Consider the following 15,311-nt stretch of genomic DNA (forward strand, 5'->3'; position numbering starts at 1 on the left):
TTCGATTTAGCAGCTTGGATGGGTCCTTTCTTCTTCACAGACAGATAAGCAGGGCTGAGAGCTGTTTTAAGGATTCATCTTCTCTCTAATTTTGAATGGGTTTCCTCAGCTGCACCTGTATGATGCTAAAATCCCCAGCCATACAATGCTCGGTGTCCCAGAAGTGCGTAATTTAATGAGGAAAACCTTAGAGCTCATCCAGTTCAGCCACTCCTGCCATGGGCAGGGACACCTTCCACTAGCCCAGGTTGCTCCAAGCCCCATCCAACCCGGCCTTGGACACTGCCAGGGATGGGGCAGCCACAGCTTCTCTGGGGAACAAAAACAAGTCTTTGTTTTATTTTTCTTCACTGGAGAAGTCCAAGAGAGCATCATCCCCATCTCTCCCTTCCAGGCCCCTTTCCTTTCATCCTGCTGCCAACAGGAGCAGCTCGTGGTGTGGGCAAGCACTGACATCATGGAATGATAACCATGGCTCAGGACCTAATTAAAATCCAATTCCAGGCCAGACAGGGGTATTACATTCATGCCCAATTATATTCCCCATCATTTTCCTGTCCTGGGAGCGAGCAATCAGCAGTGCCAGAGCCACCTCAGCGGGGTGGAATCACATCTCAACAGCCTCCCCTGGACACACAGGGGCCACTGAGCCGAGGGGTGGAGTGTCAGGGTGGGGATCTCAGGGTGGGTTCTCAGTGTGATGTCTCACAGTGGGGTCTCAGGATGGGGTTTCACAATGGGGGTTCAGGATGGGGTTCAGGATGGGATCTCACGATGGGGTTTCACGATGAGGGTTCAGGCCGGGGTCTCACGGTGGGGTATCTGAGGAGGGTTCAGGCCGGGGTCTCACGGTGGGATCTCACGGTGGGGTCTCTGAGGACGGTTTCCGCTGCCGACCTTCTCAAGATGGCGGCGCCCTCCCCGTGATGGCCGCTCCCTTCTCAAGATGGCGGCACCGCGGGGCGGGAGGGGAACCCCGGCACGTGCCGGGCGCGCTCACGTGACGGGTGGGCGGAGCCTCTGTGCGTGGCCACGCCCAGGCCCCGCCCCCAGTGCCCGTGCCCCCGGAGCGGGGACGCGCCGCGGGGACGCGCCAGGCCCGGCGCCCATCGGGAGCGCGGCGGGGCCCGGCCCTGAGGGGGCTGTTCCTCACGGCCCTGAGGGGGCTGTTCCTCCCGGCCTCGGCTCGGAGCGCCGGGCAGGGACAGAGCTCACCCCCAGCCCGCCCCGGGGCGGTTCTCCCGTTCCTCCGCCCTCCCCGCCCGCCCAGCCCGCGGCGCCGCTCGCCCCGTAGCCGCGGCCTGGCCCTGCCTCGCCACGCCCGATCCCCGCCCCCTGCGCGGCCACCGGGGGATCCGCGGCTCCTCTGCCCCGCGATGCCGTCCAACAAATCCGTGTCGGACGCGCCCATCGTCCAGTTCACCAACTGCCGCATCCTGAGGGAGCACCGGCTGCAGAGGTGAGGGGGGACAGCCGGCGGTGCCGCAGGGACACCGGGCTGTGGGGACACCGGGCTGTGGGGACACCGGGGATACCGGGCTGTGGGGACACCGGGGACACCGGGCTGTGGGGACACCGGGCTGTGGGGGCACCGGGCTGTGGGGGCACCGGACCGTGGGGACACCGGGGATACCGGGCTGTGGGGACACCGGGCTGTGGGGACACCAGGCTGTGGGGACACCGGGCTGTGGGGACACCGGGCTGTGGGGACACCGGGCTGTGGGGACACCAGGCTGTGGGGACACCGGGCTGTGGGGACACCAGGCTGTGGGGATACCGGGCTGTGGGGACACCGGGCTGTGGGGATACCGGCGGTACCGCAGGGGATATCGGGGCTGTGGGGGCACCGTGGTGTCCGCGGGTACCAGGGCGGGTACGGGGCTGTGGGGACTCCCGGCCGGGTCACTGCCTGACCGGGCACCTGCAGCGCCCAGGGACTGTCCCCAGCTCCCCCCGTGCCCCGCTGCCCTCACCCGCCGCGCTCCCACCCTCCTGTGTCCGCTCTGAAGGGAGATGGGGCAGGTGTGGTGTACGGCCCCTGGCGTTTTGTCTGTCCTGCCAACCCCTGACACTCTGGCCATCACCACCACCACCGCCACCTCTGAGGGGCAGCCCATGAAAATCCCATTCCTGTGAGTTTCGTAGAGCCAGAGCCAGGCAAAGGGGGCTGCTCGCTGTGTCCCAGCTGGAAGTCTGGGCTGGACTCGATAATCTTGAAGGTCTCTTCCAACCTACACATTCCATGATTCTGTGATTCTGTGAAGAGCCCCAGCCATGCTCTGGTGGACAGCACAGAGCCTGTGGCAGGAGCTGCCAGAGGGATCCACTGTGCCCAGGTCACTGTCACTGGGGCACGGCCACCTGCCCCACAAACTTCAGAGCCTGGTGTGTGTGACTGTCCCTGCAGGGAGGACCTGTGGGTGCGAGACGGGAAGATCCTCAACCCAGAGAAACTCTTCTTTGAGGAGAAGGGCTCAGCTGATGTCCAGCTGGACTGCAGGGACAGCATCATCGCCCCGGGGTTCATCGATGTGCAGATCAATGGTACAGTGGTGCACTCGTGGGCTGGGGGCGTCCTGGGTTTGTCCATCCCCAATCCCACCTCGGGTGTCCTGCCCGTGGCTGGTTTCAGCTGCTCAAGGGAGGTATGAGTCACACAACCAATGACAAACAGCAATTTTCCCTGTGGTTGCTGCTTGTCGTGTAAGTGATCTTCTTTGGCCAGGTGAGAGTTTCCTCTGAAGTCATTTTTATCTATATTTTATGCTGCCCCTGCACTGGCAGGATGCCTGCCCTGCCCTTTCCAGGATGTGGGAGGAGAGGGCAAGACTTCCCAAGGGAATGATACCTGCAGTAGCTCCCTTCAGAAGGAAAGAGTGGCTTGTTCTATGGTAGCTAAAGTTGGAATCCAGATCCTTTTTCAGCTGAGAATCGTCACATTTTGCCCTGCATCAAAATAAAAAGGTTGTGCTCTCAAAACAGTGGGATGCTGTGGGGAAGAGCACTTCAGGAGGGCAGCAGTGGTGAGATTTGTACTTGTGGAACCTTGGAATGTAGAACAGAAGTGCTGGTGGAGCCCTCTGTGCCAGTGCCCTACAAACGGAACATCTCCCTGCAGTCACACAAAGTCCTTCTTCAGTGTTTCTGGGTGGAACACACCCACTGAGAAAGCTACAGTGTCACCCATTTTGTTTGTGGTGCAGGAGGCTTCGGGGTGGACTTCTCTCTGGCTACGGATGATTTCAAATCAGGTCTTGACCTGGTCAGTCAGAAAATCCTCTCCCATGGAGTGACCTCCTTCTGTCCCACCCTGGTGACTTCTCCTCCATCCGTGTACCACCAGGTAAGGGGCCTTCTCCTCTGCATCCCCAGGGTGATCAGGGACTGAGCTTCTATCAGGAGGTGGGTGGGCCAGGGCTGGGAGAGCTGACAGGGCAGAAAAGCCATGGGTGTGAGGAGCTGGACTCTACCCTGGGTTTCTTGCCCTCAGCCTTTAGAATGCTGAGACAGCCACGTCTCCCAGGCGAGCTCTGCACATCAGACAGCTTTTCCTTTGTGGGCTGTGATGGTCCCAGTGGTCCAGCTACAAATCTCCCTGCAGAGCTGATATTTGAGTCTGATTTGGCAGACTGGGGGCTGTGTCTGGGCTGCCATGCCTGACAAACTCCTTTCTCTAGATTCTCCCTCAGATCACTGTAAGAAATGGTGGAGCCCATGGAGCAGGAATCCTGGGTAAGTGCATTCATCCCTCTGTGGGCAATTACCTTGTTCACAGTTGATGTGAAAGAAGTTACAGAGCACAAACAGGAGCTGGAACTCTTGGTGGGAGGGATGCACAGACTCACCTTGTCCCTCAGGGTGTGCCTGGCCTTTGTGGTGGTCTCTGTCACCCTACACACACTGCCCCACCCATTTGGGGCCCTGGAGCAAAGGTGGTGGGGTGGTTTGGCTCGGCCAGTGGCCAGTAGTGCATCCTCACTGCAGAAAGAAGGCAAGAGTGTGACTAGAGCAGAGCAGACATAACAACAGGTTTCTTGGTCCTCGGCAGGGGGAGGAGAGGTCACTGTTCTTTGCTCCTGTTTGGACAGGTGCCCACCTGGAAGGGCCGTTCATCAGCAGGGAGAAGAAGGGCGCCCACCCGGAGCACTGCCTCCGCACCTTTGAGGCAGGTGCCTTCCAGGACCTGCTTGACACCTATGGCTCCCTGGACTGTGTCCAGATAGTGACCCTGGCCCCTGAAATGAGGAGGAGCAGTGAGGTGATCCAGGAGCTCACCAAGAGGGGCATCTGCGTGTCCCTGGGTAAGGGCTGGGGCACCAGGGCTGAGGGGGGCTCTGGGTGCCCCTCCCTTGGGGCTGGGGCATCTCTAACGTGTCTCAGTGCAGCTGGAGGGGTGGGATTCTCTTTTGCCTGACCTGTGTGGAGGTTACAGACCTGTCACAAACGGGGACTCGCTCGATGCTGTCAGTCTGTCATGGCAAGGGTCAAAGTTTTCATCGATTGAGGAGCCCCTGCAGTCAACGCAATGTGCTGTTCTAGCACAGGGGAGAATAGCAGTCTTAGTTGGAGGTTTGATGATGTGGAAGGGTTCAAACTCTGAAGTTCCACTGCTTCAGGCCTTATGTGACAGGTGAAATCGTTTTCCAAAGGTTACTCTTGGTTTGATAACTCTGTTTTTCAACCGGAAGTGCTGTAGGAATCTTTCCCTCCTGGCTGGCCTCTGACTTAAAACTGGCTGTGTTTTCCATTTCCTTTGCTTCACAAACTCTTCTTTGTCTCAGATCATTGAAGAAGATTTTTTGCTTTTTTTTTAAGGGGAAAAGTTATTCAGGGCGAAATTAAACCTCAAGTGAGAAGGGCATTCATACAGCAGACTATCTCTTATCCCACAGCCACACAGAGAACCCCAGAAAGGCAAGGTTAGCCCACAGGGCTGCTGTCCTGTTGGGGAGACAGAAGTTTCTTTCTGGATAGTTTAATTCCCATATGCTTTCCTGGCAAAATCCCCACTGTTGTGAGGATATCCTCTGATACCTCTCTACAAAACATTTAAGTATCTGAGGCCAGCAGAAAGGCATGTCATTGGAGCAGCCTAAAGACAACGTGCTGTGAGCAAGGCAGCATTTGTGACAGCTGTGATGTGAACACTGAAGGAGTTCAGGGGAAGCACCCAACCCCAGAGTCCCCTCAGGTCATGGCCAGACACACCTGTGTCAAGGATGAGACCTCAGGGCAGGGTGGGCATTGGAGCATAGTCCAGTGATGGAGTGTCTTTGCTCCTGTAGGGAAATCAATGGAGAGCTGGGCAGAGGAATCAGGCGCTGGTCTGTGTTCCCAGGTCACTCAGTGGCTAATCTGTCCCAGGCTGAGGAGGCTGTGCAGCACGGAGCAACCTTCATCACTCACCTCTTCAATGCCATGCTGCCGGTGAGTCCCGAGGCATCTGCCCTGCTCCAGGGCTGCTTTTGGGCTTTCTGTCCCGCTCCCCATGGGGCTGTGTTATCCCCTGCTGGCTTTGTACCATGCTTTGCAATGAGGTTTTGGCACTGAGCCCCTGGCTTCACATTCCTACTGCTGGATCTGAAAGATTCAAGACTGTAGCAGAGTCTTGAATTCATCACTGAGAGGGACTGGGAATGTTGGTGGGTGAGAGCTGGACACGCCCTTGCTGTGTGCACCCAGACCCCTCCTGTGTGTGTGCAGCACGGAAGGGGAGATTGTGTCCCACTCAGGTGAGACTCCACCTGCAGAGCTGCCTCCAGCCCTGGGGCCTACACCAGAGGGATGTGGAGCTGCTGGAGTGAGTATAGAGGCCACAGAGATGCTCCAAGAGCTGGAGCCCCTCTGCCCTAGAGCCAGGCTGGCAGAGCTGGGAGTATTCACCTGGAGAGGAGAAGGCTCCAGAGAGACCTCAGAGCCCTTTCCTGTGCCTAAATGGGCTCCAGGAGAGCTGGGGAAAGGCTTTGGACAAGGACCTAAAGTGGCAGGACAAGAAAGAGTGTCCTCCCACTGCCAGAGGGCAGGGTTAGATGGAATATTGGAAAGATATTATTGGCTGTGAGGGTACTGAGGCCCTGGGACAGGCTGCCCAGAGAAGCTGTGGCTGTCCCATCCCTGGAAGCATTCAAGATCAGTTTGGATGGGGCTTGGAGCACCCTGGGATAGTGGAAGGTGTCGCTGCCCATGGCAGGGGTTGGAACAAGATAAGCTTTATGTTCTCTTCCAACTCAAACCATCCTGTGATTCTGTGGCTCAAGGCAATGCCCAGGTTTGCCTGGTAGAGCTGCCAGGCACTGTGTGATAGAGGTGGCAGCTGCATCCCCCGGAGGGAAGTCTCAGCCAGTGCATCCTGGTGATCCTCCACAGCTTGTCCCCTCTCTCCCCTCGAGCAGTTCCACCACCGTGACCCTGGCATTGTGGGGCTGCTGACAAGTGACAAGATCCCTGCTGGGCGGAGGGTCTTCTATGGGATGATTTCTGATGGCATTCACACCAACCCCGCCGCCCTGCGCATCGCCCACCGAGCCCACCCCAAAGGTGAGCCCTGCCAGTCCCCACACTGTCACCAGCCCCTCTGAGCACTGCCCCATCTCCCAGAAGACATTCGTGCTGCCCTTGCTGTCTGCAAGGCCACAGCCACGTGTGCTGACCCCTCATCCTCTTGCTTTGGTGGGATGTGGCTGGAGACACGTGGTCCCTCTCTGGGAGGGTCAGCAGGGCACAGTGCTTGGAGCTGCAGCAGAATCAGCTGCAGTGCTGACAGGGCCCCTTTCCTTGTGTTCTGCAGGGCTGGTGCTGGTGACAGATGCCATGGCTGGCATGGGGCTGGCCCCAGGTCGGCACACGCTGGGTCAGCAGGTGGTGGAGATTGATGGGCTGAACACCTACATCGCAGGTAAGGGCTGTCCCTCCTGCTGAAGAGCTGGGGACAATGCTGTCCCTGGCACCATTCCTGAGGAGCTGAGCACACCCTGCTGTCCCTGGCAGTGTGTGGCAGCGTTTGTGCCACCCTCTTGGGTTTTAATGCCTGGTGGATCTGCAGTGACTTGGCCCTGGGGATAATGAAACTCCTGGTAAAAGGGAGAAGTGTGCCATCCTCGTGGAGGAATCTGTCCAGCTGTAGCTGTCTGCAACACCTCTGAAAGCCTCATTTCCCAGGGTCAAGGGTGCCAGAGGTTCAGAGCATCAGTAAGGACAGAGAAATCTTAGAGATATTCATTGTCCCTCTTCTTTATTATAACACTACCACTTCTTGCTAGCTAAATTCCCTAAGTTTCAAATTCCCAAGCAGATGAAGACTGGGAAGGTATTTCAGAGAAGGAGCATTCCTTTCTCCATTACCTTCCTCTGGCAGCAGACACCTGCATTGTGAGCTGGTTCACCCAGTCCACCTGGTCTGATAGTGGGGCTGGTGGTAACACCCATGTACCTCTCCCTGTGCTTCAGCTTTGCTCCTGTCACTCAGGACTTCTGCACTCCTGGTCCCCTTGTGCCTCCCTAGTGCCCTGCTCCTTGCTGTGAGCTGTGGGCACTGCTCAGTGCCGTCCTGTTTCTCTCCCAGGCACAAAGACCCTGAGTGGCAGCGTGGCAACCATGGACACGTGTGTGCGGCACTTCCAGGAAGCCACAGGTAAGAGCCCTGTCCCCAAGCTGGTGCTCCCTGCATTGACACCCGAGGAGGTTTTGCTTTTGCCAGAATGTACATTCCACCAGGAACATCCCCTCTCACCTGAGACATGGCAAGGGCTGGGATCAGTGCCCTCAGATGAGCCCCTTTTTGAGGGGAAGTTTCATTCTAACCCATAGAACTAATGAGAGGCAAACTCTCCTGCTTCCTCACAAAAATGAATGGTTTTCCCTTCTCCACACCCAAGGTATTCAGTTTTTCTATGCCTGCTCTCTCCTGTAGGAATATTTCCCTTCCCAGCTCCAGCTGGCTGTGCTGAGGGTGTTCCAGCTTGGGTCCATCAGCTGCCTGGTTGGCAGTTGCCTTGTCCAGGGGGCTTTGGGCTGCTCTGGCAGTGGGGCTTTGGCTGCCCTAACGTCTCCCCAATTCTCTGTCTAAGGTTGCTCAGCAGAGACTGCACTGGAGGCGGCGTCTCTGCATCCTGCTCAGCTCCTGGGGATTGAACATAAAAAGGGGACACTGGACTATGACTCCGATGCAGGTACTGGTATGGTACAGCACGTACTGGTGTGGAGACAATGTGTCAGGGCTCACAAGGGCTGGAGCAGAGCAGGGGCTGCTGTAAGCACGTGCTCATCCCCTGTTTCAGTGGGAGCTGCAGGGAGACCTGCTCTACCTGGGATGAGCTCTGAGATTTTGCTCCAGTGGTTTTCCCCTTGGATGCTGATGGTGTTTGGGAAACCCTCTGGAGTGCCCCCCACACCTCAGCTGAGCAGAAAGCAGAGCTGCTAGTGCCAGGATTGCTCTGCAGTGCCATCCTGGGATGGGGAGAAGCCCTTCCCCACTGAGCTCAGCTCTCCCCAGCCAGCTCCAGCAGCTCCATTCTGACAGCTGCTTTCTCTCTCTCTCTCTTCCACCACAGATTTCCTGATGCTGGATGACAGCCTGTATGTGCAGGCCACGTACATCGCTGGCGAGGAGGTCTGGCGACAGGACGTGTCGGGCATGTGACACTGGGCTGTCCCAGCGCCCTCCAAGGCTCCCTGGCACTGTGGTTAGCAGCTCTGGCAACCACTCCACTTCTCTCTTTTGGTTTTTCTTTTCCTCAATTCCTTCCTGCAACTCCCTCAAAGGAGCCTCATACCAAAGAGCTGCATTTTCCAGCTTCCAGTTACAGCCATGCCTGCCACAAATCTGTTGGTGCTCAGTTGGTGGCATGGGGAAAGAAGGCAGCTCTGTGCTGGCAAGGAATGCCAGTCCTGGAGTGACCTACAGGACTGCACAGCTGTCCTGCCCCCGGACAGGTGCTCCTGTCACCATCTGACAGCAGAGAGGAGCTGTCCCAGCCTTTGCATGGTTTATACAGCACACACTAACGTGCTCTGCACCCGAGGCAGACACAAGCCATTCCCATTCCTCTGCCTGCTGTTTGCTTCACTCCCAGGCAGCCGTGACTCGATAGACATCAGCTTCCACCAGCTCAGCCTGCAGCTCTTCCTGTGACAAGGTTTCTGTTGTGTCAGCAGGAGTGAGGATCACGTTTGGATGTCCCCACAGCCCTTCAGAGCAAGGCTGCCACAGCTCACTGACTCGTGCCATTGTGGGGCTGAATCCTCAGGGCAGAGATCAAACCCAGGAATACCAAGGCATTGCTGGTCCTTTGTGCCTTTTCCCTGCATGGGCATTGAGTCCACAGAGCTGGAGATACGAACAGAGTCCTGTCACACAAAACAATGTTCCTTTCACTCTTTGCTTTTTCCGCATGGGTTGTGCAGGTTCTGTGCCAGCCACACCAAGAGGAGCCTTTGCATCACCTGATGGGTTTGTGCATTCCTCAGGCCGTGGATGGGGAGGTTTTGCTTTAGGGGATGCATCCAGACTGGTGGTGGCAGGCACACGAGCCCCCAGTCCAGCTCAGGCACTGAGGGAGAGGAAAACTGCGGTGGGATTCTGGCCTTTCAAGACAGATATGATAGCTCGTTATTTTGTGCTCCTGATCTTCTCCAATACTTGACTGTCAGATTTTTTCCTGACTCTTAGACACTTGTACGTGAGGACCGATGCTGATTTCGACCCTCCTCAACCACATAAAGTCTGAAGACAACCTTGGATGAGGCTCAAACCACTGAGGTGGTTTTTGTAATGAGAGCAGGGCTCAGACAACGGCAGAGTCTCAGCTAGGCTGGAGATTGTAAGGCAGACAAAAGTCTGGTTGGGACTGGCAGAAGTGTACCAATTTTTCCAGTACCATTTTATAATCTTTAGCAGCAACATTTGGAAGTGCTTTCCTAGCACTGCAGAGCCCTTCTGTCAGCCTTGGAGAATTTCTAACATCAGCTGCCAACGCCAAGAGGAATTTTACCCTCCATTGAAGCATTTGAGAGGCACCAACCCTGTGCTGTGACTCTGCACCACCGACCTCACGGGCATCCTCTGGCTGTTGTTGGGAACAATCCAAGGGGGAAAAACATGCCTACGGAACAAGGTGTCTAACTTTTTATTTACAAAATTAAATAATCAAAAAAAAAGAGATCTAAAGCAGAGATGGGATTTGGCAGTACCCGTAGGTGTGTATGAACCGTTTTTTGCCTGCTCGGGGCTGTGAGCGCTGGGAGGGCGAGATCCCCGGGGTGCTGCGGGAGATCCTGCGGGGTCAGCCCGAGGAGAGCGGCACGGCGCGGGCACAGCTGCGGTGGGCTCCGGGGAGCACCGGGGAGGCAAAGGGTCACAAACAGGTGCCGCCAGGCCGAGGCGGGCCCGGCGCTCTGGGGCGGAACAGCAGCGCGGAGAGCGGCGTTCACCGGCCCGGCCTGCCCCGCACACCCCGAGCCCCACGGGACCCCGCGGAGGGGCCGGGAGGGCTCGGGGGAGGCCCAGAGGGGCCCCGGGCTCTGTTTGGCGGTGCCGGCCCGGCCCGGGCGGAGCCGCTCCCGGGGCCCACACGGGGCCATCACCGGAGGTGGGCGGGGCCGCGACCGGAAGGGGCGTGGTGGGGCGGGTGCTTCCGGCGGCGGTGGCGCGGGCCCGGCGTGGATCCGGTAAGGCTCGGCCCGCACCGGGCCCGGCTCCCACGGCCTCTCCCTAAAGCCTCCCCAGCTCTGCTGCCCGGGACAAGGAGGGAGGGTTTCCACTGGCAGGGGTTATGTTTAGATCAGATACGAGGAAGGAATTGTTCCCTGTGAGGGTGGGCAGGCCCTGGCACAGGGTGCCCAGAGCAGCTGTGGCTGCCCCTGGATCCCTGGCAGTGCCCAAGGCCAGGCTGGACAGGGCTTGGAGCAGCCTGGGACAGTGGGAGGTGTCCCTGCCATGGCACGGGGTGGGTGAGCTTTAAAGTTTCTGCCCAAGCTGTTCTGTGATCACACCATTTTGTTTTACGTGTCCTGTGCTGGTCCCCAGTGTCCGGCAGCAGGAGGCGGCTCCTGGAGGGGAGGCAGGGGCAGGGCACAGGGGTAGAGCACAGGGGCAGGGCACAGGAGCAGAGCACAGGCAGCAGCAGCAGTGCCCTGGCCAGAAAAGGGCCCTTTTGCACAGTACCTGAGCCAGGAGAGCTGAGCAGTGCTGCTGATGGTGCCCAGGCTCTGCCTGCAGTCCCAGTCCTGGAGAAGTCTGGTGAGGAGGCAGATCCAGTCTTTAGCCAGGAATTGGATCAGTGAGTTATGTGGCTGTAGCACTGTGGGCATGAGGTGCTCAGCTTAGAGTAACTCCAGGTGAGGGAGGGGAGCAGCTCCCTGCAGCTTTCTCTGCCTCTTGTTGTGTAACTGGCCTGGATTGCACCTGGCCAAACCCCGTGGAATAAGGGGACATGTGCTCAGGACCCTGACCCAGGTGCTGTGAAGGTACATCCCACCTCTGTCCCACCACAATCAGGCCCAGCATCACTGGCTGAGGGTGGAAGGGGATCCAGTTTTCCAGAGAAGAGACACTGAGCTATGTTCTGGGATTTGTCTTCACCTTGAGAGAAAGATTGCTGAGCCCTCTGTAGCTTCTGTCCAATTTGCAGTGCATTTACTGCAGTGTAAGAGTCTGACTGTGTGTAATGAGCAGTTAAGATTTTTTTTTTCCTCCTCTGTAGGAACATCTCACAGTATTTGAGCTTCTAGAAGCATTTGGAGTTCCCTTTCAACTGAATAATGCTAGTTATGGATTAGTCAGAGAGGGTATGGATACAGAGCACATTCAGTGTGGATTTTAAGGCCCACCATAAACTGTTTCTTGTCTCTCTTGGTGTTTTCTGAGTGCAGCAGAAGAGACCCAACACATTTTCAAAGCCCTGAGACTCCTCTTGCAGAGGAGCAGCAAGTGATGAGCAATGTGCCTGGGGGTTGTCACCTCAAGATGGATGAGGATCAGAAGAGTGTGGTGAAAGGTGAGCTTGAGCTGTCCTTCAGGGGATGGTGATATTTGGTTCTTTCCTGTGGATTTCTTAGGCTGCACATTAATTGAGCCACCTCTGGGCAGTGCCTTGGAGTGAAGCTGCAGTGGCATCCCCAGGGTAGGAAAGTGGTGCATTGAGAACACCAGTACTGAAACAATACTCTTTGTCTTTTCTAGGCGTGAACCCTGATGTTGTAGAAGTGCAGCCAAGCAAGGGGGAGGCTGCAGATGGTGTGAAACAGTCTCACCCAACCCCTGAGGCAAAGCCAGAGTTGTTCACCTCATCTGGCAGCAGCAGCTTCCGATTTGATTTTACACTTTCCAGGACTGACCCCGAGGCTGACCCTGGTGACAGAGGTGCTGAGCAGGCACAAAACCTTGTCAGAGACACCAACCAGGAGAACTGCAATGGAGCCTTGAGGTTTCCTGCCTCTGGACAAGAACCCAAGTTTGCTTTCAACTTTGCCATCCCAGATGAAGACTGTCCTGATCTCCAGTTCCTTCCAGCGAGCCAACACACAGAGCACAGAGCAGATCCCTCACTGCCTGCTGGAGCAGCAGCTCTGCCACAGGCTGCAGTGACAGGGAATGCACCCAAAGAGGACAGAAGCCATGTCACATCAGAGATCCCCCAAACAGAGACAGCCCCTGGAGATGAGGCAGCAACAGAGAAATCAACAGGAGGTGGAGCTGCCCAGAAGAAAAAAAAGAAGAAACAAAAACCACCTGCCAGTAAAAAAAAACCAGAAGAAACTGAGGACAGGAGGAAGGCAAAGGCAGAAGCTAACAGCTGTCAAAATACAGATACCTCCCATCAGGATGAGAAGACCTCTCAGGTAGTTAAAAACTGTTGAGATCCCATAATTTATAAACCCTTGAGCTAAAGAGACACTTTATCTCTTTGCACAGATGAACGATTAGCATACTGCCTTGAGAAGAAGCAAGTTGAAAGACCATGCTTGCTGCTTACATGTTCCAGCAGCTGTTTATTTCTTTGCTGCACAGCTGAGGAACCTGACCAGTGCAAAGGAAGTTAATGGTCCTTTAGATTTGTGCTGAAAGATTTCATGTTTAGACTTGTGACAGCTAATTCTGGGGAGCTGGATGCCATGTTTTCTTAAGAAAATAAAAATAGGAAATGGAGGTAACTGAGGTAACTGCCTTCAGCTGGTGCTGAGCCAGGCCCTGTAGCTCTGATGTGCAGGTTGCAGGATGAATTGTTTTCATAGTGCAAAGCCAAGGCACAGAACTGCCCCCTTGTGTAGCCAAGGGCCTGTGGTAGAGCTCAAGGGTATTTCTGAGAAGGTTCCTCTGTAGGGCATGGCCCAGAAATCAGCTGAAATTGCAAGTTATGTGTAAACACAACATTAAGGCACACCCTGAGGTTTTCTGTTCTGCTGAGGTCCAGGTCTTCATTTTATTTTACTTTCCAGCACTGTTGTAGGTGTTATTAACAAACAGTGCCACCTGATCAATACTGTAATACAAGACTGCACAAAACCTTCCTGTTCTTAATATTTTACAAGGAAATTGCACTGAGTGTTCACCTACCTGTGGAACATTGCATCCAAAGGTCTGCTACCCCTGCAGTCTACCAATAAACACTGCTGAGCACCAGAGACATCAGGAGAGGTGAAGGTCAGATAAAGCCCTTCCAGTTCTTTGGAAGGACACTGTTGTAGGTGAAAAGGAGACAGTGTGAGGGCATTTGTATTTACATGTACATAACAGTTAAGAATTGCTTCAGTCCCAGGGTACAGCCTTGTTTCCCTGTCCCACTGCTGAGTGAGCCAGCTGGTTTCGCTCAGTGGGGTTTGTCTTCCTCCATCTCCATGTGCTTCATCTTCCTTCTCATGCATTTCTGGGTGAGCAAGCACAGAGGAGCTGAGAAGAAAGACTCAGCTTCTGATTGGGTCCATTGTTTGCTTTTTTTGATTTTGTGCAGGTTTGGGGATAGGGTTTTTTAATTGTTAATGTTTATTTTTCCCCTCTATAAGTTTATTTGAAAGCTGAACAGCTTTCCAGAAAACAGCACCTTCTGAATGGCAGCCACATATTAAATCCATCTATTATCTATTACAGACAGTGCAACTAAACATTTGCACAGTGCTTTTAATTTATCTGACGAAAAACTGATTGCTAGGGGGAAAATGTCATAAAGTCTATAAAGCGATTACCAGAACATGATATTTGGAATTGTCCTGACTTTATGGAGTTCCCTTTCATCCTGTGTAGCAACTTCTGCTGTAATTTTTGGGTGACTTACTGTGCCTCATGTTGATATCAGTCAGATGAGCAGCTGTGGAAGGAGCTGGACTGGTGTGTGAACCAGCTGGAACTCGGCTTGAAGACACAGAAACCCACTGCAAAGCAGGGTAAGCACTGAGGTAAAGAGGAGCTTTCTCTGGGGGGAGCACTGGCAGGAATGCAGAGGCAGCAGGGAGCCCTGACCTGTGTTGTTTCTCCCGGGGACAGCTGAGGAGGCTCTCAGGGCAATCAGGACCCTGCGCAGTGACAAAGCTCCGCTGGCCAAGAAGCGCCAGCTCATGAGGGCCATGTTTGGGGACTACAGGAAGAAGATGCAGGAGGAGCAGTGCAGGGAGCTGAAGCTCATGGAAACAGGTGGGAGAACTTTTGCATGGTGAGGAGGAGAAGAAAGGGGTTCAGTCCTGCCCTGTGCTTTGCAGGCTTGGGCCTCACTATATGAGATGACTGAATATCTCTTATTTTTTTTCTCCTCTCTTTAAGATGCAAAATCTGCCAGGATTGTGGAGCTGAAGGGAAGCAAGAAGAGTGGGCAGTTCATACGGAAGTCCTTGGGAGCTTGCAGGAAAAGCCAAGATTCAGCAGAATCCCCTTCAGAGTCACACAGGACACTTAACACAGGCTTATTCAATTCCACAGCTCCCCAAGAATTTCGCTTTAATTTCTTCTAGAAAAGTCACTTCAGCTAAAACTGTGCCAGATCTCCTGTAAACTGAAGAATGGTGGAAAGATGCTGTGCAATAGGAAATGTCATGCATGTATCTCTGGATCCTCTTCCAGGGTGCCTTATCTAGAAGTTTAAACCAGATCTGCCTACTATGCATATGACCCCAAAACTCAGCCTACATAAGTACTCTTCTGTGCTCACACTGGAAAGAGGCACTTTTGCACCAAGATCCAACAGTAGGTAGCTGTCAATTCAGACACCTTCAATTATCCTATTTTCCACTGGAAGAAGCTGTTCTGTCTTAAAAATATATTTAGAAGGAGTGAGATATTTTTTTGTCATTCATTGCACTCATCTAAGATTTTGCCTAGTCGGGTA

The 15,311-nt window shown here is 54.8% G+C and overlaps 2 protein-coding genes across 2 annotated transcripts; both read left to right on the forward strand.

The window, feature by feature from the left end:
• Nucleotides 1-1,225: 1,225 nt before the first annotated feature.
• On the forward strand, nucleotides 1,226-10,135 carry AMDHD2 (amidohydrolase domain containing 2). Its single transcript, XM_083872791.1, has 11 exons — nucleotides 1,226-1,459; nucleotides 2,408-2,544; nucleotides 3,204-3,343; nucleotides 3,678-3,732; nucleotides 4,089-4,301; nucleotides 5,339-5,427; nucleotides 6,393-6,537; nucleotides 6,788-6,895; nucleotides 7,562-7,630; nucleotides 8,067-8,168; nucleotides 8,550-10,135. Exons 1-11 carry the CDS (start codon nucleotides 1,377-1,379, stop codon nucleotides 8,636-8,638), a joined length of 1,230 nt encoding a protein of 409 aa, XP_083728917.1. The 5' UTR covers nucleotides 1,226-1,376; the 3' UTR covers nucleotides 8,639-10,135.
• A 65-nt stretch (nucleotides 10,136-10,200) lies between these two features.
• LOC310915447 (UPF0488 protein C8orf33 homolog) lies at nucleotides 10,201-15,245 on the forward strand (the record flags this gene model as incomplete). The annotated part of the gene is made up of 7 exons (XM_083872320.1): nucleotides 10,201-10,319; nucleotides 10,363-10,665; nucleotides 11,869-11,993; nucleotides 12,179-12,837; nucleotides 14,289-14,376; nucleotides 14,477-14,623; nucleotides 14,750-15,245. 7 exons carry the CDS (start codon nucleotides 10,201-10,203, stop codon nucleotides 14,935-14,937), a joined length of 1,629 nt encoding a protein of 542 aa, XP_083728446.1. The 3' UTR covers nucleotides 14,938-15,245.
• Nucleotides 15,246-15,311: the final 66 nt, after the last annotated feature.

The sequence above is a fragment of the Zosterops lateralis genome (genome assembly GCF_965231275.1).
Source record: "Zosterops lateralis genome assembly, chromosome: 15".
Taxonomy (NCBI): Eukaryota; Metazoa; Chordata; class Aves; order Passeriformes; family Zosteropidae; genus Zosterops; species Zosterops lateralis.